The sequence below is a fragment of the Topomyia yanbarensis genome, chromosome 3 (assembly GCF_030247195.1).
Source record: "Topomyia yanbarensis strain Yona2022 chromosome 3, ASM3024719v1, whole genome shotgun sequence".
Classification (NCBI taxonomy): Eukaryota; Metazoa; Arthropoda; class Insecta; order Diptera; family Culicidae; genus Topomyia; species Topomyia yanbarensis.
The window spans coordinates 343,527,204-343,547,891 of NC_080672.1; the positions used below are offsets into that span (position 1 = coordinate 343,527,204).

At 36.1% G+C, this 20,688-nt stretch overlaps 1 protein-coding gene across 13 annotated transcripts in view; it reads right to left on the reverse strand.

Moving 5' to 3' along the window:
* Positions 1-20,688, reverse strand: part of LOC131690758 (collagen alpha-1(XVIII) chain) — a 1,092,580-nt gene that overhangs the window by 73,660 nt on the left and 998,232 nt on the right. For all 13 annotated transcript variants that reach the window (XM_058976747.1, XM_058976742.1, XM_058976748.1 and 10 more), the window contains 2 exons: positions 8,784-8,926; positions 7,493-7,585 (listed from right to left, as the gene is read on the reverse strand). In XM_058976747.1, coding sequence (XP_058832730.1) covers positions 7,493-7,585; positions 8,784-8,926 — 236 coding nt within the window. The remainder of the gene's footprint in view (positions 1-7,492; positions 7,586-8,783; positions 8,927-20,688) is intronic.

The window sequence follows — 20,688 nt, forward strand, 5'->3', positions numbered from 1 at the left end:
AGAGGTGATGTTGGCGAACCAGAAATATACTTCAGGTTAGAACCCAACGCGATTTCCAGACTTGAGTTAGTTTTTGCCCCAAGCAAAAACAACACATACATTTGTAGGTGTAAATTCTAAATATTATAAATGTTATTTCCCACAACAAAGATTGTAGTATGATTCATATTTGGGTCTATCAAAATATTAAGAAAGTTCAGTCGTTGACATTTACAAGGACGTAATGATTCTTTGTCTTATACAAAACAATCTAAACAGAGACTGGGGATTATACATGACCCCCCCCCCCTTCTTCTTTTCATTTTCTGACTACGTCTATGATATTCAGCAATTCATTCTGAATATTCCATTCAAAGGTACCAAGTCTCTGCGATGAATATATTCTCATTTATTGAAGTTTTTAATGTCGATGTCGGTGGTGCACCGGCAGTGTTGGAAAAAGTGTTCAATTTCTGCATTTGTATCTCGCCATAAGTTTCAAAATCGTTATAACTATTTTTTGAAAACTCGTAGCAAGTAACGTCTTCGACAAAGTTGTTAACAAAGGTTTCAACTATGGTTTTATAGGGCTGGTTTTTCATATTCAGTGAAATAGCGATCTTTGTTAACGCAAATGCAAAATAATTAATTTCCCCATATAAAATCCCATACAAACTTTGAACGCAATGCGCAAACCCGGGAAGCAACCAACCGCTCCCAAATTTTGCACAGGCATTTGAGACCACAAAAGGAACTCAAAAAGTGCTGTGCCCGCTAGTTTAAATCATTTTGAAGTTTTCCCATACAACCGCGAGCCACTCTATTGTACATATGTGAGATGGACTTCGATTAAATATTAGAAATCCTACATTAATGGAAAGTGTGTTAAAACGGTCACTGAAAATTGGTCTCAAGAAATAGGTCGATATTTTAAAATCTCTCTAATTCTCGTTTAACTTCATAAAATCTAATTCTGTTTGGTTTTTATGAAATGGATTGAAAATAGGATATACCTTTTTGATTTGTAATCGATACACTGAAAGGATTCATATTTTATTTTGAAAAAATGACAATATTGAAAACGTTACAGCTCTTTGCAACAATTTCATTGAAGGTAGGTTTGTATGGAAGAATTTTCAGGTGCCTACATTTTTTCAGATACTTCGGATTTTCAAAATATATTTTTAATCGGGGATCCTCTCCAACCAATTTTTCATTCAAAATTCTATCATTTTCAGATTCCTTAGACGACTCTACCCCAATTTGATGTATTATAGTTATATATTTTGTCGAAAAATCTTGGATTTTGCATGTTTGTGCACCGTTCAGATGTTCGTTGTATTGCTGCCTCCACCTTTCGATAACATCACGTTCGTCTGTCAAGATACCACCCGCGTTGTCTTTACACATTTCGGTTCATGGAATAAATTCATTGCGAGAGTCTACTCAGGTTCTTGTAGAACGCATGCAGTAGCTCCATTTATTCTCTATTCGACTCTTCCAGGTGGCGCTTCTCATCCCGAAAAAGATGTCGGTTGTTTTCCAAAAAGATGTGTCTGTTGTTTCAATATTTTTTATTTTATTTGTTTCTTATATATTTTTATTTATCATTTATTATTTATTATTTATTATTTATTATTTATTATTTATTATTTATTATTTATTATTTATTATTTATTATTTATTATTTATTATTTATTATTTATTATTTATTATTTATTATTTATTATTTATTATTTATTATTTATTATTTATTATTTATTATTTATTATTTATTATTTATTATTTATTATTTATTATTTATTATTTATTATTTATTATTTATTATTTATTATTTATTATTTATTATTTATTATTTATTATTTATTATTTATTATTTATTATTTATTATTTATTATTTATTATTTGTTATTTATTATTCATTTTTTTTCTTTTCATTTATTTAATTCATTTCATTCATTATATTTTTCGAGCCCATTTTTCATGATTAAGAAGCAGGCCATAAAACCAGGCTTAACTCGAATAAAACTTTGCAGTATTCGATTAATGTATCTCCATGTTTTCCAATGGCAATCATAGCAATGATTTTTCAAAAAAGCGAATGCACTACATTCAAAAAATATAGCTTAAAACCCGTCACTTGTACAACAAAACTACCCGAGCTTAACTTGCAGTGAATTTATCCTTCATTGTGAAAATATATACTAGGAAAAGAAAGTTTTTCATAGAAAAATATTAAGCAATATTAAAAAATAAAAGTACAAAAAATTCTCATTTCTAAATTTTACAGTTGTCGGCGAAAGCCAAAAGAGAAAGACATTATTTTGAAAACGTTTGCACCATGAAGCGACCATCAAAAAATTTTCTACTCTCGAATTTGAACATGTGAACTGTTGGAATTCAGTGCTCAACGGGCCCAAGTGTCAGTCAGTAACGAGTAGAATGTGAAACATTGAAATCCAACTCTTTTAATCTTGTCGAAGTTGATAGTTCGTTTTATTTGCTAGAAAAATCTCTGACCCTTTGTGCGGGGGTTGGGAACCGATCTCCGGTGAGCTGCGTACAGTGCAATCGATTTACCAACTACACTATGATCGCCTTCTTTATTCTATTTTTATGAACTTCGTTGGGTTCATTTATTTTCTTCATTTGACTGTTTTTATTCATGTTATGCTATTTATTTGTTTTATTTAATTTAGAGCTAGTAAAGGCGCTATAACCTGGCTCATTAGTCATGACAGGGGTAAATACCTCTGTCCCATCCCAGGAACCAAAGGAGTTACATTAACCCTCTTAGAAAAGTCACTCCCAACGATTTATCAAACCCCCATCAAATTGAAACGGTTGTGTGCGGTTGTCCAAGTTTCTTCCTTATTCCAGGTTCAAAATAATCCGTTGATTAAATTATTCATTGAATGAATAGTTTGATTGCCGTATAATTTTGAATCATCTTTATTTTGTACGCTGCACAGTTGGCCTGGCAGCTTTAATGCTTGTGTCATATTCAATATGTGACACAAACATTAATAATGACAAGCAAAATTGTGGACGAACGTCTGAAATTTTCCAGGATCCCTACATGTATTGGGTGTGTATGTGTAGACTAGACTTGACTAGATGTTATGCTATTTATTTGTTTTATTTAATTTATTAATTTTATTAATTTCATTTGTTGTTGAAATTTGACTATTTTATGTATTTCATCTTATTCACATAGTCCATTATTTTTTTTGTTTCACTCATTTTGTTTATTATTATATTTTATTTATCTTTTTAAATTTCAATAATTTTACTCATTTTATTATTTCATGCACTTAATTATTTTATTAACTTTATTGAATTTATCATTCATTTTCATTATTTATTTTGTTTAGTTTATACTTTATTCAGTTTATTTATTATATTATTTTTGCTCACTTTCATTTTAATTTTAGATGCAATATGTTGATTCTTTAATTTTTTTATTGTTCTAATCGTTTTGGTTATTCGATTTATTTAGCTTGAAGTATTTTTCGAACAGAATTTTAACCTGTTGATAAAATCGTTTTATTGAAATCATGAAGTGGAGGGCATTATTTTACCGCCGAGCTACGAGAGATCCGAGAGTTCAGTTGTACTGCTTTGCACATTGAAAATATTATAGAGCGTTTTGAGATACACACTCAATTAGGCTTGGTAATTTACCAACAGCCTGTCAGCACATTTAGAAACTGATATCTCAGTAAAATGAGATTTATTTGCTTTCTTCGCAGATATAGCAGGAATCAGAACATAATAGCTTAACTGCCCTGTTCCCCACATTGATCAAAGATTTTATTCTGCCAGGCGGCAAAGTGTCTTTACATCATTCCTCTAATGCTGTACGCACACGAAGCTACAGGACGCATGCCACAAAAATATTCATTATGGATTTTGTTTCTGACTATTTCATTATGGCAACAGCAATAGCGTTGGAGTAGGTAGAAACAAATCCATTGTGAATATTTTTGTGATGAGTGTCCTGTCGCCAAACAGCTGCACAGGCAGGGATTAGGGGAAATTTATCTGTTGAAAATAATTTTTGGACTGTTACGGAATCCAGACACCTTTATGTTAACGATTTTATAAACCACGAAAAAATATTGGAAGCAGTTTTGAAGCGCTCAGTTAATTATTGGTAAAAATGTTGTAGTTTTAAATAGACCGAAACGTCGGATGAAAACGACTTTTTTGCAATAAATAACCTTATCCATAAATAAATAAATGAATAAATGAATAAATAAATAAATAAATAAATAAATAAATAAATAAATAAATAAATAAATAAATAAATAAATAAATAAATAAATAAATAAATAAATAAATAAATAAATAAATAAATAAATAAATAAATAATTAAATAAATAAATAAATAAATAATTAAATAAATAAATAAATAAATAAATAAATAAATAAATATTTAAATAAATTAGTTAAATAAATAAAAAAATGAATGAACACAAAAAAAATGTAATAGGAGTAAAAATATGTACAGCGCTACATACGCTTCAAAGATGAACTCTGTTGATAGGAAATGGCTAAACCTATTAATCTGCAATATCGCCGCGCAAGCTACTTTACGCCACGGGGACCTGTTTACGTAAAAATTAAAGAATACTATTTGAGCTAATAGTTTAAATTTAAGGTAATTTTTTGACAGAAGCAAAACATACTTTTAATCGTTGATTTAAAACAAGTATTAACATTGGATATAAGGTTACAAGAATGCTCATAAGTAATCGTAGGAGTGTGTGAAACTGTGAAACTGAAATGTCAAATATGTGCAAAAATATTTTAACTTAAATTCTCCTAAAAGAGAGTAATATAGTAATCAAGATATTGGGTAAGAGGATATAGATTAAGTAAAAATAACATTGCAATGTAGTGCAATTGTTTGTGTTCCTTTTTATTGTCCGTATTTTTGATTATTTGGTAATTGGTACTATTTATCCATTTTGTCTACTCTATGCCATGATTTTCTCGTGTATATAATATGCAATCTGTATATCTTTCCTTAAAATTACCCTTAGTTTGCAATTTGGTACTAATTCAAATAAGATTTACATTAGCGTACAAATTTGAGAATTTTGAAAAGAAACAGTAATCGACAATTTTCAAATCGAGTAGTTGAAAGATCTTGTTTTTGCAATGGTGTGAAAATATATAAAAAAAATCTAGCCCCCCATCTTGCACAAACCAGAAGCTAAAACACACCGCTCGTTCACAGAAAAGCCAACGAACAAATGTTACCCGCGTCGCTTTGTTACTTCTATACACCAGCAACAGAAAAGCTCGATTGCCCCAACGGTGAGCGAGAAAAGTGAATCAAAAAACAAAGTAAGCCGTCTAAAAGTAAACACTGTCGTGATCGACTTTACGCAAACTCCAAGAAAACATACAATACGCGAGGTGGAACAGTTGTTAAAGGTAAAAATGAACCTTGATCTCACAGTAGTGACTTACCTCCAACTGCATCATACAAAAAATGTGGTACTGATAACGTTCAATATGCTATTCGAGACAGAATAGTTTACAGCGATGAACAACATACAACACGACGTCGAATACGACAACATTAAAACCAAGACCCACGTATACTACCCATGATCGCATAGTTGTCCCGTTTTCTATGGGATTTCCTATCTTTATGGGACTGATATGCGATCATGGGCAGTATACAGTATGTAAAATTATTGAAGACATTGACAATGATTTTTTTGTGGTAGTAAAGAATGGTAGTCGAGGATGGGTGATCAGTCACAAAAAAGCGGGGGCGCTTTTTTTGTGACTGATCACCACTCCTCGACTACCATTCTTTACTACCACAACAAAATCATTTAGTTTTTCATTCATTTGTTCTAAAATGGTAAATCTAACATTTAAAAATATACTTATCACACAAAACAGCAAACCTTTTCTTTGAATAATTATACTGGAACGATAAAGGGGTGTCTTTAATTATTTTACATACTGTATATGGACAAGAATATGACCGAAATTTGCTTATATGATATAGCACTGCGCATGAGTTCTGAGTATACTAAAAAAACTCATGTCGAAATACGGAGAAATGAAATCCGTAGCGAATGACGCATGCAGAAACTTTTTTGCCGGCGGGTTCGTGTGGTTAGACTGCAGCTGAACCAACCTATTCCTTCTTACTTGACCTGCAAATCTGCTCAAGGTCACCAAGATTCAAAGTACGCTATGCACGTAACCTGGGCAGATGCCTACGTGCCAGTTTTGCAACCAAACGGCACACTACGTAAGCCATGCGCCAAAACTGTCAAAGAAAATGGATCTACTGCAACACGCACTGTCAAACAGCAATCATCTGATAAACCACAGGCAGCCGGTCAAACAAAAACCCTCGATATCCCTAAGCCGACATCCAGTACACCTAGCGAAGGAATAACCAAAATAGAACCACTGGGTACACCAAGGTTACTCATAAACACAACAAGCGTAAAAAAACAACCAACACTTGAGCTTGAGCTTGAGCTTGTGCGACCACCCCTGGCTGCTACTCCGTTATCAATCGGGACTAGCTGAAGTTGCACAGGGAATCAGTAGATAATTATGCTTGGGATTAGCGAAACATCTTTCAATGTGCAACTCCTGGTAATCCTAAAGTGTTTATTGATCAATACCGGCGCCAGCCAGGCCCGAACGTAGATCGCGGAAGGAAAGGGAAGGAATTGTTAGTCCGATACTTGCTTTTGCTAGAGGCCGTATATATTACTGCGCACTCCACAAGTATCACGGAAGGAGGATATTTTTGTTAGTAGAGTATAGAAGTTGGATATACTTCTTCTTTACCGACGCCAGAGAGGTGATTCCACTACCTGGACTAGATATCGATCCACCAATTTCATGGACCGGGGACCAACGGCTTTACTTCCCTTCCGAAGGAAGACGTGACCTCAGATTTTTTCACCTTGACATTTTATATTTTTCCTTAGCTTTTTAAGTGTTGAATGATATACTTTCAAAATTGTGTGACTATTGGATGAGAACACAATTTTAAGCAGTAGTAGTATTGTTAAAATTCTTTTCATTGTTTCTGCTGTCTTTGAAGGTACTTCTACCATACTTAAAACATCAAACAGTTTTAAATTCGAAGTTGCAAGAACTAATGTAAATGTAAAAAAATATTTAATATCTATTTTTGACGTAAAGTAACCCCCGATGACTGTGCTTTACATCTGCTATTCAAAATGTAAAACCTTTTACGGTATTCCATCAAAAATATGCAGGGTTGAAATTTAATTAAAAGGAAGCCTCTTGAACTATTCACTACGTTCTCAATCTTTGATCAGCAGTGCGTTCCCGGCAAAGCTCAAGTCCATCATTTGGCTGACTGGCTCTATTTACGTACTACACACAGCCAACCAACTAGTCAGCCAGCATCGTGGAGGACACTCTCGAGTGGCTGGCACCACAGCCAAGCAACAAGTGTTGTGACGGGGTCGATGGTGGAGGTGCAAATACTTACCGCAATATATTGCCATCCTTTATTCACTCGCACCAGCAGTGCTTCCTCGTCAATTATGTAGGCTAGCGTTCCGACGGGACTCGTAGCGGACATCTGTGAGGGAGGGGTAGAAGAAGAGAAAAAAAAACGAACCGGACCATTAGAACTTGCCAAGAATAAGCTGCGTCAGCGTCAGCACTCGTTTCCGGTCGGGTTGCCTTGTGTGGTAAGAAAATGTGTAATCGTAATGTACGTGTGTGTGTGTATCAAATGGAACGAGAGTGAGAGAGATATAGAGACCGAATGGAGTGGCTTTGGATTTCCTGTTACGACGATGCATGGTTCAAATGTGTTATGTTTGTGGATAAGGCTTGATGCCTTCCGGAAAAGTATGCATTCATTATTGATGATAAGGCCTTATTTATTCGGGTGCCACATGGCGGTGCAAACGATGTAGTAGGCGATTTGTTGAACCGGTGACCGTAGTTGACATTTGGATGACACGAGAAAACACAAATTATGTCATCATAGTGAAGTTTGAAGCTACGATTTATGTGAGGTAGGAATTCATTATCTAACTGATAACGATAGTATTAATACATTTTTCACTGTGTTGAAAATTCCAGTCGTTTCCACTCAAAGTTATGCAAGGTCAGCGGTCAACGAGCATCTTTCTACTGAAGCGTATTTCATCTTCGTCTAATAGTACCCAAATTCACTGCTATACGAGCAAGAAATACGGTATGTATTCGGTACGGTCAGAAGACTTTCTATCTTGCCGCTTTTTGATAGCCTCGGAGAATGCTCACATGAAACGAGTAGCAAAACTGAACGCAGATTCTTTGCTGGTGCCGAATGGGAAATGGCAAGCGGGCACATACACACGAACACATTCGCATCCACTGAAGCCATCGAGGTAATGATGGGAATATAATTCTTGGTGTTATTTGTGGGTACAAATGTTAGCTCTGCTCTTTTGGGTATGTCTGATATACCTGGGGGCTGCTATTGAGGCAAGCAACCACACAGCAGTGCACTGTTGCTCTAGTTTGTCGGTTATCATCATTATCTGGGGTTGCACGGGAAAATAGGGAATTTGGAACTATGAGCGATGAGAATTCTTCGGTTGAAGACGATGATGCCGATGTTATGGGGATACATTATTTATGCTCATTTAGCACAGAGGTTCATGATTCGGAGATTTCTCTAGTTTGTGTCTATCCCACATCTAGCCCGGTGTTATTATACTGCATTAACCGAATAAACAAACGATTTAGTGTAGCACCGAAATGAGAGCTTTCTTTTGGCTTACCTTGGACATGGCTTCGGTGTTTTGGAAAGTAACCGCCCCCGGCACGATTCGCACGTTGGTACCATAGCTATTGGGGATTTCGTCGCTGTTGTCGTGAAGTATTCGTCCTGGTGTGCCTGGCGGTCCCGGTGGTCCAGGAGGTCCTAAACGTAATTACAAGGTAGGAGAGAAATTGTTAATGTATGTTTGATTGGTTGGAAAGTTGTCGCTACAAGACAAGAAGCAACCAAATACATATAAAAATCGAGAGATTTGCTAGATTTAACTACAGCCACCAAAACCAGGATAACATTCTATAGAAGTATAGTGAGTTTAGGGTATACGCATACTAACTTAACGCTAATGAAAGAGAAAATTGCCATTTTAGCTGTCGAATAATTCTACAGGGTGTTCGGTTCATCATTAAGAATCTCTTGAGGAGTGATAAAGGACTTATACTGCCCTGGAAAAAAATGAATTTTTGTACACTCAATCGGCCCACCCTTTCGTCGATTCCTAGTCCTGCTAGGAGCGTCTGTCCAAATTTGAAGCATTGTCATTGCTAGGTGGCACTGTATGCATCAATTTATCACTGCAAGGTAAAGTAAGAAAGATAATGTTATTGCCTACAACTTCGTCGAAGACTGCAAATCAATCCAACTGGCTTGGAACAAGTTATTAAAGTATTAATGAAGGGATGTCTGAGTTAGTTTTGCATGGGGCCTAACAATACATGGTGGTGTGAACCAGTAGACTATCCAAACGAACTTAATATTTTTGGAAACAATGGTTGGGTTTAACTGAATAGTATTTTCGAAAGTTTCATATTCCACCCACACTAACTTTTGAAGGAAGAGAGTTTCTTGACTTGTTGTATAACTTTGTAGAAGACATCTTATTTCTATCTATCTTCGTTGAAAAGATTTGTAAACATACTTTTCAGTTAAACCCAACCATTATTTCGCTAAAAATAAAGTTCGATGGAATCGACTACTGATTCGTTACTATTCGCTTAATTAAAAGTTTAATAACTTCTTCCAAGGTAATTGGATTGATTTGCAGTCTTCAACAAAGTTGTAGGCAATAACATTTCTTATTTTCACTTGCAGTGATAAACTGATGCATACTGTGGCACCTAGCAGTTGAAATGCGAGTTGCATGGTTTTCTCCATAAAAGTTGTCGGTAAACCTTACACAAACTTCGAACATGTTGGTCCGGTAGTTGGACTTGTCCGCACAGGTAGGTTCATTAACTCTAAGCCAAATGTTGTTTTCAGCACAAGCTTCGCATTTAAAAATTCAAACTTTCGCTCGGCTAACGCTACCCGTATAACTTCCGAAGTTGGCCTCAGTCACCCGGTTGGTTTCCATCCGGTCTGTTACGCTTATGCGAAGTCCCGTGTAGCTCAAAGGCTATATGTACAAATTTTAAGCCAAAAATGCGAAAACAACTTTCTCTCACCGATCCCAGGAGTACAGACTCCGAAGAAGTTGAGCGATAGCGCGTCTCCACCAAATCCAAAACTACAAACCATGGTCAACCATCCGCCTCCACCACGCACATTGCACAGTGGGAAAAAAAGTATGGAAAACGCGACTTTACTCAATAGCTTGATAGAAGGCTAAGTGTTGTAATCAAAGATGAATACTTCTTATGTAAAAATGTCTGGGGAGTCGATTGCAGGTATTTAAATTGACCGTAAAGTACGCTATCATGTCCGTTTTGCTCCAATTCTCCTTTTCGTTTGAGTTTATTTTCAACACTGAATATATAGCTCGAAAGAAAGTTGGGAACTGCTGACAAAAATTGATATTTCTTATGTGAAAAAGTCCAGAAAATTGATTGAAGACATTTGGAATCATCTCACGAAACGTTTACACCCATTTTTCCCCAACTCTCCGCAAAACTAAAGTTTGAAGTTAATCCTGGCTTTATATTTCGGCAAAAGGCTATATGCGGCTAATCAAAAGTTATTCTTATGTATAAAAATCCAGGTTATCGTTTGAATACAGTTAGACTGGTCGCCCGAAACGTACGTGTCCGTTTTACCCCAATTCTTCCCATAACTCAAGTATAAAATCAAACCAGGCTCTACATTTCAGAAAGGGGCTGAATGCGGTTGATCAAAAGTAGTATTTCTTATGCAAAAAATTCTGGGAAATCGATTGAAGATAGTTAGAATGGCCGCACGAAACATGTGTACCCGTTTTACCCCAAATCTTCCTATATCTCACGTGAAAAGTTCAGCCTGACTGTGCTTCTCGAAAAGAGGCTGAAGGTGACTGATGAAAAGAAGTAAGTCTTATATAGAAAAATCCGGGGAATCTGTTGAAGATAGTTGGAATGGCCGCACGAAACGTTTGTATCCGTTTTACCCCAATTATTTACATAATACAAGCGTGGTGATACACCTTACTTAGAGCTTCCATTTCCCGACGGTTTTCAGCTTCCCGGGATTCGGGAAATAAATAATAAATTTCCCGGGAAATCCCGGGATCCCGGGAATACAGAAGAAAAATAAAAAGGTGAATGATTTTCTTTAAAAAACGAATAAATTGAAATGTTTTCAAACTCGTTTGATTGCATGTATATCTGTCCTAAAAGCAGTTGTCAGAAAAAGGCGATTTGGTGTCCTACACATCATTCAATCATTTGATAACTCGTCAATAAGTTTACGCAACATCAACTTCTTTTGATTTTTCTTGGCTGTATGTATAACCTAAATTTTGGTAATCACGGACACGATTGGGACGATATACTAAACGCAGCTGCTGGAGTCCAAAATTGGAATTCGTTGTTCTAATACGATGGATCAATTTAATGCATGGCACCTTCTTTGGTAATCTTGAATGAAAATATTAAGCTGCTTCAGGGTATTGTGCAGTTATTTCCGATCAAATGAGAAAATGTGATATATGGAATCCATATCTGTTGCAGTAGGATCAGCATCATTCCGAATTAAGCGTGAATCAAAATCAAGCAGATAATGAATGAACTGTGCAGCAATGGATGAAGCCTACCATCCTATACCTGTTACGGGTGAGTATCTGGATTGTGTGATCTTATACCTTCAAAAATTCTTTCTGCATCCTTGAAAACGACATTCAAAGGGTTTGGATGCGCATGATGTTGGACAGCTACAGCGTTATGTCTTTCTTTTCATACATCCAAAAATTTACAGATATTACAGTTACGATATAACAAATTAGACGAAATATGCATTCGATGAACCGATCAAATATTTCTGCAGACGTTCTAGAAACATTCTTTATTTTAAATAGCGTTTGCGTTAAGCATGATATCACTACAACCAAACCACGTTTTGAAACAAACACTAATCGAGTTTTTTAAGAAATTACCGCCATTTCAATTACTAATTTGATTGCATTTATTCAAGATCTAAGTATTAAAAGAACTGTTAAAAAATCTGAGCAATCGGCTCATCGGTTGCAGAGATATCGTGCGCATCACTAACGCTACTGTAAGGAAATGCTTCGGTACAACGGCCGGCAAATTAATCCATTTTTTCATGACAATATCAACATTTTTAGTAGTATTTTGAGCAAGGCTTGGACTATATACCTAAAAAATCATGAGAACATATCAGCGAGCCTAAAGATATATAGTTCAAAGATCTGCAAATCAGTTGGAAAAGCATCTGCATTCACTGCTCAGTCCAAATGTTTGCCGATAAAGATATTTCCTAGAGAATTTATTTCTAAGAAGAACCTAAGCCTTTTGAAATATATTAAAAATCTTTTTTCCCGGGATTCCCGAATCCCGGGAATGAGAAAACACAATTTCCCGGGAATCAGGAATCCCGGGAAATCCAAAAATCCCGGGATTCCCGGGAAATAAATTCCCGGGATGGAAGCTCTAACCTTACTCAATATTTCAGAAAGAAGCAGAAAGCGGTTGATCAAAACTATTTTTTTGTACCAAATAATCCAGGAAATCGATTGAAGGTAGTTCGAATAACCGGTCAAAACACGTGTATCCGTTTTACCCCAACTTCTTCCCATAGCTCAAGTGTGAGGTTAAACCTGGCTGTACTTCTCGGAAAGAGGCTGAATGCGGCTGATAAAAAGTAGACATTCTTATGTAGAAAAATCCGGAGAATCAGTTGAAGATAGTTGAATGACCGCACGAAACATTTGTATCTGTTTTACCCCAATTATTCACATAATGTATGTGTGAAGTTATGTCTTACTCGTTATTTCCGAAACAGGCTGAAACCGGCTGATTAAAAGTAACTTTTTTATGTTAAATAGTCCAGGAAATTGATTGAAGATAGTTCGAATGACTGGACAAAATATGTGTATCCGTTTTACCCCAAATTTCTCCCATAGCTCATGTCAAGTTAAACCTGGCTGTACCTCTCGGGAAGAGGCTGAATGCGGCTGATGAAAAGTAGTTATTCTTAGGTACAAAATTTCGGGGAATCGATTGGAGATAGCTAGTATGACCGCACGAAACGTGTATACCCGTTTTGCCCCAATTCTTCACGTAATGTATGTGTGAAGTTATATCTTACTCATCCTTTCAAAAACAGGCTCAACGTGAATTTATAGTACATAGAATTAGTATTTTTCATCAGTTGCAGTCAGCCTATTTCGGAGAAGTACAGCCAGGTTTAATTTCATATTTGAGTTATCAGAGGAACTTAGGGTAAAACGGGTACACATGTTTTGTGCGGATATTCTAGCTACCTTCATAAATTCCCTGAAGTATTTAACATAAAATAATTACTTTTTATCAGCCGCTTTCAGCCTCTTTCTGAAATGTTGGGTAAGTATAATTTCACACAAGTGTAAGGGACAGAATTGGGGTAAAACGGGTCAACACGTTTCGTACGGTCATTCCAAGTATTTTCAATCGATTCCCTGAACTGATTTACACAAGAGAAACTACTTTGGTGAGCCGCTTACAGCCTCTTGCTGAAATAATAAGTAAGGTATAACTTCACACATACATTATGTGAAGAATTGGGGTAAAACGGGTATACACGTTTCGTACGGTCATTCTAACTATTTTCATTTGGTTTCCCGGAAGTTTTTACATAGGAATTGCTACGCTTCATCAGCCGCATTCAGCTTCATTCGGAGAAGCAGAGCTAGGTTTCACCTCACACTTGAGCTATGGGAAGAATTGGGGTAAAACGGATATACGTTTCGTGCGGTTATTCTAACTATCTCGAATCTATTGCCCGGAATTTTGTACATAAGAATTACTATTTTTCATCAGCCGAATTCAGCGGCCATTCCAACTATCTTCAACAGATTCCCCGGATTTTTCTATATAAGGATTACCTTCAGCCTCTTTTCGAGAAGCACAGTCAGGTTTAATTTTCCACTTGAGATATGGGAAGATTTGGGGTAAAACGGGTACACATGTTTCGTGCGGCCATTCTAACTATCTTCAATCGTTTTTCCAGATTTTTTTGCATAAGAAATACTACTTTTGATCAACCGCATTCAGCCTCTTTCTGAAATGTAGAAATGGTTTGACTTTATACTTGAGTTATGGGAAGAATTGGGGTAAAACGGATACATACGTTTCGGGCGACCAGTCTAACTATATTCAAACGATAACCTGGATTTTTTTACATAAGAATCATCACTTTTGATCAGCCGCATATAGCCTTTTACCGAAATATAAAGCCAGGATTAACTTCAAACTTTTGTTTTGCGGAGAATTGGGGTAAAATGGATGTATACGTTTCGTGAGATGATTCCAAATGACTTTAACCGATTTTCTGGACTTTTTCACATAAGAAATATCAATTTTTGTCAGTCGTTTCCAACTTTCATCCGAGTTATATATTCAGTTTTGAAAATAAACCCAAACGAAAAGGAGAATTGGGGCAAAACGGGCATGATAGCGTACCGTGCGGTCATTGTAAATACTAGCAATCAATTTTTCAGCCCTTTTTACATAAGAAAAACCTTACCTGGTAAACGACATTCAGCCTTTTCAAAAAATGTCGCGTTTTGGGTCCATTTTTTCCCACTGTGCATTGGTTTGAACAGATGCACGTGCGCGTGAAGTCATACCTAAATAGTACGGCTCCATAGATGCACGCGTAGTGTAGTGCAGTGGGTTCATTTCGAAAGAGCCAGATTTTGCGTACCTGACGATCGATAAATACCCACCATAAGGGGGAACCGCCCCTATTCCCACTCCGAAGAACAGAGACCCATCTTTGAGTCGGATTTTACCTGGGTACTGAATCGTTGGCGATATCATTGACAAGCAGACCCTGCTATTGCGAGTTATAGCAGTTGATGGTGAGTTCGATGCCCGACTGCAAGTAACTCCGATCAGAATGAAATAGCAAGATTATAATAGAACATAATTTTTGTAATAGAACACAATTGTGTTATAAATTAGGTCTCGTCAGTAGTTAAAATAACAGGAATTTATAATAAGTAACAATGCGAGATGTAGTTTTGAAATATTTCTGTTATGTGTTTCTGATCGGGACCCGTTCACGATTTTGAAATTGGTACAACGTGTGTTAGGATGCGATCCGACAAAGGTGTTTTCGGAGACAAAAGAAGGTAGAGGAATTCGGTACGTCTTAACGACGACCTCACATATAACGCACTGCTGAGTTTGAATGAACTGGTCGACGGGGCAAAAGGTTGAGGAAGTTACTCGCCCCGCACTCAGCATCACTTAGTGTGCGGTTAATGATATTGATACCAAAGACATGAGCAATGACATGGGAATGAGTACGAAAAAATATGCACTGAAAAAATTTGTCATTTTTTACAAAACAAAAAATTATATTGAAATTTAAATTGCCAAAACCCATTTTTAATTTTTTTTATATTTTTATATTTTGTCAACAAAAACCTAAAAAGAAAGGAAACATATTGAAAGTGATTGCATGATGAATAACTTATTGGTAAAGTCGATTTCTGTTGCCTTGTACGCAGCACACCTGGGTTCAATTCCCAACTACGCATATATGGTTAAAAAAATTCCAAAAGAAATTTCTCAAGCCCGAAAAGTGGCGAATGACCCTTAAGTTAAAACCTCTATAATAAAAAATTCTAAATATTATTTTAAATCAAAATGCATTTGTTAATATATTATAAAATGCGATAGTTTTCGAGATATTTGAAATTTTGCTCCAAAGAAAACAATATTTTCGTGTAATTATACCCTTTTCAAAAGTTATTCGCGTTACCCTATTGTAAAATGTCAACAATTTAATGTTTATCGTTTTAAAGACGTAAAAGAAACTTTTTCAGTGAATTTGAATCACGAAGAAGCTTTCAATAAAAAAGTTTTCCTAACAACAACTTTTGACATATTTTTATAATTCTTACTATTTGCAGTCCAAAATAAAATTTTCTTTTTGAATATGATTCGAAACGCCATTTATAATCAAAATGCTCATAACAAAAATTATCTGAAATGTAGTAGTTCTACCAAACAACCAAAATATGATTCAACTATATGTTGTGGTCGGCCAAAAAAACAAAATTTCTTTTATTGCTCTATCGTAAAGTTCAGATTTTTAAGAATGTTATCTCAAATTTTCATAAAAATCGGAGCAGTAGACGCGAAGTTATAGCGTTTTTTTATCTTGCACCCTTACGGAAGAGTGGCTCATACTTGAAACTTTTAACGTATTATCTCGAAATCATATTTTCCCAAAAACGATTGCCGAAAAAGTTTTCAACCGATCTCAAAATTTTTTTTAGCTTGTTCGTAGTTTAACTGCCGTGTCCTTGGACGATTCCATTTTTTCGTCAAAATGTTCATATTAATTTTATGAATTTTTAATAATTTTTTTTAAAATTGTCCTCGTTTCCAAAAAGACGATGTTTTTTAATGAATCGTTCAAGGACACCACAGGTACATATACTAATGATTTTTTTTAGTTTTATGCGTTCAGTTGAGCTGTTGGACTGGAATCGTGATCACGCAAACCTATGTGAAAATAAAAGTTTTGCAGAAAAGGCTTTAACTTCGACAATTATTAATATTTTTTGAGTTCTCAAGTGGATTTTGCAAATTGGACATTGTACCACGCTAGACGTACAACAAGTATTTCATAAAATCATCAGACCCTATGGTTGAATAACATTTTGATTGTTTTCTTGTAGTTTTCAAAAGGATTACAATATCGCCTTGATATCAATGTGAAAGTTACAGGAAATGTTATGGACCTTTCGAAAAGCCTATTGTTGTTGATGGAGAAACCATTCCATTCCATTCTAACCCGTACACAGCCAGTATTGAAAAGCATCCTGGAAAACACTGCAGTTATTCTGTAGTATTTTTCTTGTCAACATTAATATTTGAAGCATATTTTCATATGTTGCAAATATCAAAACGGCCAGGCCTACTGTGCAGAGTTGGGTTTGAAGATGTTCCAAAATTAGACGGCAATTAAATTATTCATTTAATGAATAATTTAATTAACGAATTGTTTTGAATCTTAAAGCAGGAAGAAACGAGGACAACCGTACCGACCGTTTCAATTTAAAAGGGGATTTAATAAATGAATCGTTGGGAGTGGCTTGGCTATGAAGGTTAATGTCACTCCTTTGGTCCTTAGGAATGGTATAGAGGTATTTTCTTCTTTCCCTGGCTACCCTTGTAACAATTAAGGTTTAATGGTACTCGTGAAGCCTTCCTTAGAACTTAAATTGTACTTGTAGTGTCCTATAAAACTAGAAATGCTACTTGGGTAATAAGCCTAGGTTAAAGGGCCTTTACTCGCTACGCGAATAACTTATGAAATGGTCGTAATAAAAATAAATAATTGTGTTGGTAAAACAAAATTTAAAATATATCGAGAACTACTACATTTCAGAAAATTTTTATTATGACTGCGAATTTCCATAAGCCACAATATGTGGTTACCTCTTTTGGATGCCAGCTAGTACTGGGCCTATCTCCATAGAAACTTTATTTGCTAATAGCAAAAAATCTAAGAATTTTTTTCGAATTTCTCAAATGGCAGTACACGTGGATTACTTAGAACTACTATAAAATTTAAAAATATCGATTTCGGAAAAAATGTGGGTTAGTTTCTTTTGCACGCCATAGGTTGAGCAGTTTCAGAGATATTTATGATTTTTTTCGAAAAATTTCCTATTCTTTACTCAAATAAGAAAAAAATTCGGTATGTTCCCAAAGAAAAGTGATCATAGCAGTCACTGGCGCAAGATGTGATAATTTTTTTCTCGCGTCAAGTTTTTTTTCGGTTGTTCGGTTATTTTGATTTCTACCATCAGTCCCTGGATATCCGAGTATTTTTATTTGATATTATTCCTTGAGCGATGTTGACCATCACGCTGGTATTCTTTTGGGTCCGATCGAGCCTTTTCAATCATGATGGAGTCGACGCTGGAAACCTCCAGGATTAATAGTTTGCTGTCTAGATTACCAGGACAGGGATCGACGGAAAACAGTCTGATGCTGAACTACAGAAGACCGGCATAGCGGTCAGCCATTGCTTGGTCGTGAAAAGAGGAAAGAATAACGTAAGGGTTGTGAAGGCGAAATTTGTTGCGATTATTCGTACTTCTGAAGAAGCAGCGCATTGCACGGTCGGTCGGATGGCACATTTTCTTGGTGTGAGTGTTTCTACAAAGCAGTGTAGCTGCGTACCGACGTCACGAGAACATAACCAGACGAAGGAGCTGTCACGAATTGTTGGGCAAAGCATCAAGCCTATTAATCACGTAAAAAGCTTCAGAAGGACTGGACAAACATACCGGTGAGCCCGTTCTAATTATATTTTTAGTGTATTTATGGGATATTAACACTAGTATACGGTTTTATGATGATTGTGAAATCTTTTACGGTCCTTAATGTCGGACTGGGGCTTAATCTTGCTTTTATTAACCCTTTCATGACCAACTTTTTTCTAGTGCATATAGGGCTTCAAAACTGTTTTTCCTTGAAAACGGTTGGGTCGAGAAACACGAAAAGCCTATTTTCATAAAGATAGGTGCTTCCATGGCAGTGCTAGAAGCTGGTCAATTTTTACCTTCTAATGCTTAATACAATTCTCCTAGAGTAATTACAATAGTCCAATTACGTGGAAAACGTAGCCAACGACAGTCTAAATTGATAAGTTTTATCAGTTTTCAATAATATTGCACCATAATGAAGCTATATGAAAAAATCATTTTCCGTCGTCAACGTAACATATCCCTGGCAGCACTGGTCCATCGGAATCCAATCAGACTAATTGCAATAACTTCCGTTCTAGAGCTGATCCTTGTAACTGTTAATACTCAAATTAAAGGCAATAATCGCATTAATGAGCCTTACTTGTTTTTGTGAGCAAATCTCCCCTCAATCAAAAGTTATAGCTGTTTGAAAACGTTGTTGTCCACAAACAACATGGGCATGAATGGGTTAAACATTATAGGGGAAAGTGGTCGGTTGCCGGCACTGGTCGGCTGTCGGCACCCCTACGTAAGTTTTGACAGAAAGTGGACATGGACATTCTGATAAATATCGTTTGTGTGTTGTATTGGCACGATCTTTTTGTGCTGTTTTTGTGGAAGTGTTTTCGTTGGACTTTATTTTTTTTCGGCTCTCAGAGCTGTTCAGGCGTTTTTGCCTTTTGTCTTTATGTTTAGCAATAACTAATCGTTTTGGACAATTTTCTCTATCATTATTTCAGAGAGCGAGTAAAGGCGCTATAACCTTGGCTCTTCAGCCAGGACAGGGCTAATAACCTCTGCCCCATCCCAGGAACTCAGGACCAAGGATGCAAAATGCCTACCTTTTCTGCGGCTGTAATTTTTCTGCCTACATTCTCATTTCTCTCTTTATGCTGCTGTCGTCCGCTAGTGCAGGACGTCCAGCGCTGTACGGCTGCCTGTGTGCAAAGCAGTAACATGACAAGAAACTACTGTCCCCAGTACAGCCATCAGACGCGAGCGGTACAGCTTCTCTTTCCTTATTTTACATTTTTTAATATTTTCAATCTTTTTAATATTTTTATTCAAAAATGACTACAACGAATGCGGCTCACTTACGCCACGGCTGGCATTAACGCTTTCGTGTGCGGGCCTCTCCCTTTGACTATGCAGAGAAAAATGTACAAAGCGAGAGAACAAACTTTACTACGCCACACTCTCACCGAGCAGTCGGAGTACAGCAGCAAAACAAAAATGTATTCTACTGCTGTACGGGAAAATGTACTCGGTTAGGTTACCATTCTGGCAAGAGCTGTAGTGATGCGTCGCTGTAGCGGGCTGTACGGCTTGTGCAAATGTAAATATACCGAAAAAAATGTAGTTTATCGGTACCGTTGGCATCCCTGCTCAGGACCAAAGGAATGACATTAACCCTCTTAGCAAAGTCACTCCTAACGATTTATCAAACTCCCATCAAATTGAAACGGTTGTGTACAGTTGTCCACGTTTCTTCCTTATTCAAGGTTCAAAATAACCCTTTGATTAACCCATTCATACCCATGTTGTTTGTGGACAACAACGTTTTTAAACAGCTATAACTTTTGATTGAGCAGAGATTTGCTCACAAAAACAAGTAAGGCTCATTAATGTGATTATTGCCTTTAATTTGAGTATTAACAGTGACAAGGATCAGCTCTAAAACTGACGTTATTGCAGTTAGTCTGATTGGATTCCGATGGAGCAGTGCTGCCAGGGACAGTTTACGTTTACGACGGAAAATGATTTTTCATACATCTTCGTTATGGTGCAATATTATTGAAAACTAATAAAACTTATCAATTTAGACTGTCGTTGGCTACGTTTTCCACGTAATTAGACTATTGTAATTATTCTAGGAGAATTGTATTGAGCATTAGAAGGTAAAAATTGACCAGCTTCTAGGACTGCCATGGAAGCACCTATCTTTATGAAAATAGGCTTTTCGTGTTTCTTGACCCAACCGTTTTCAAGGAAAAATAGTTTTGAA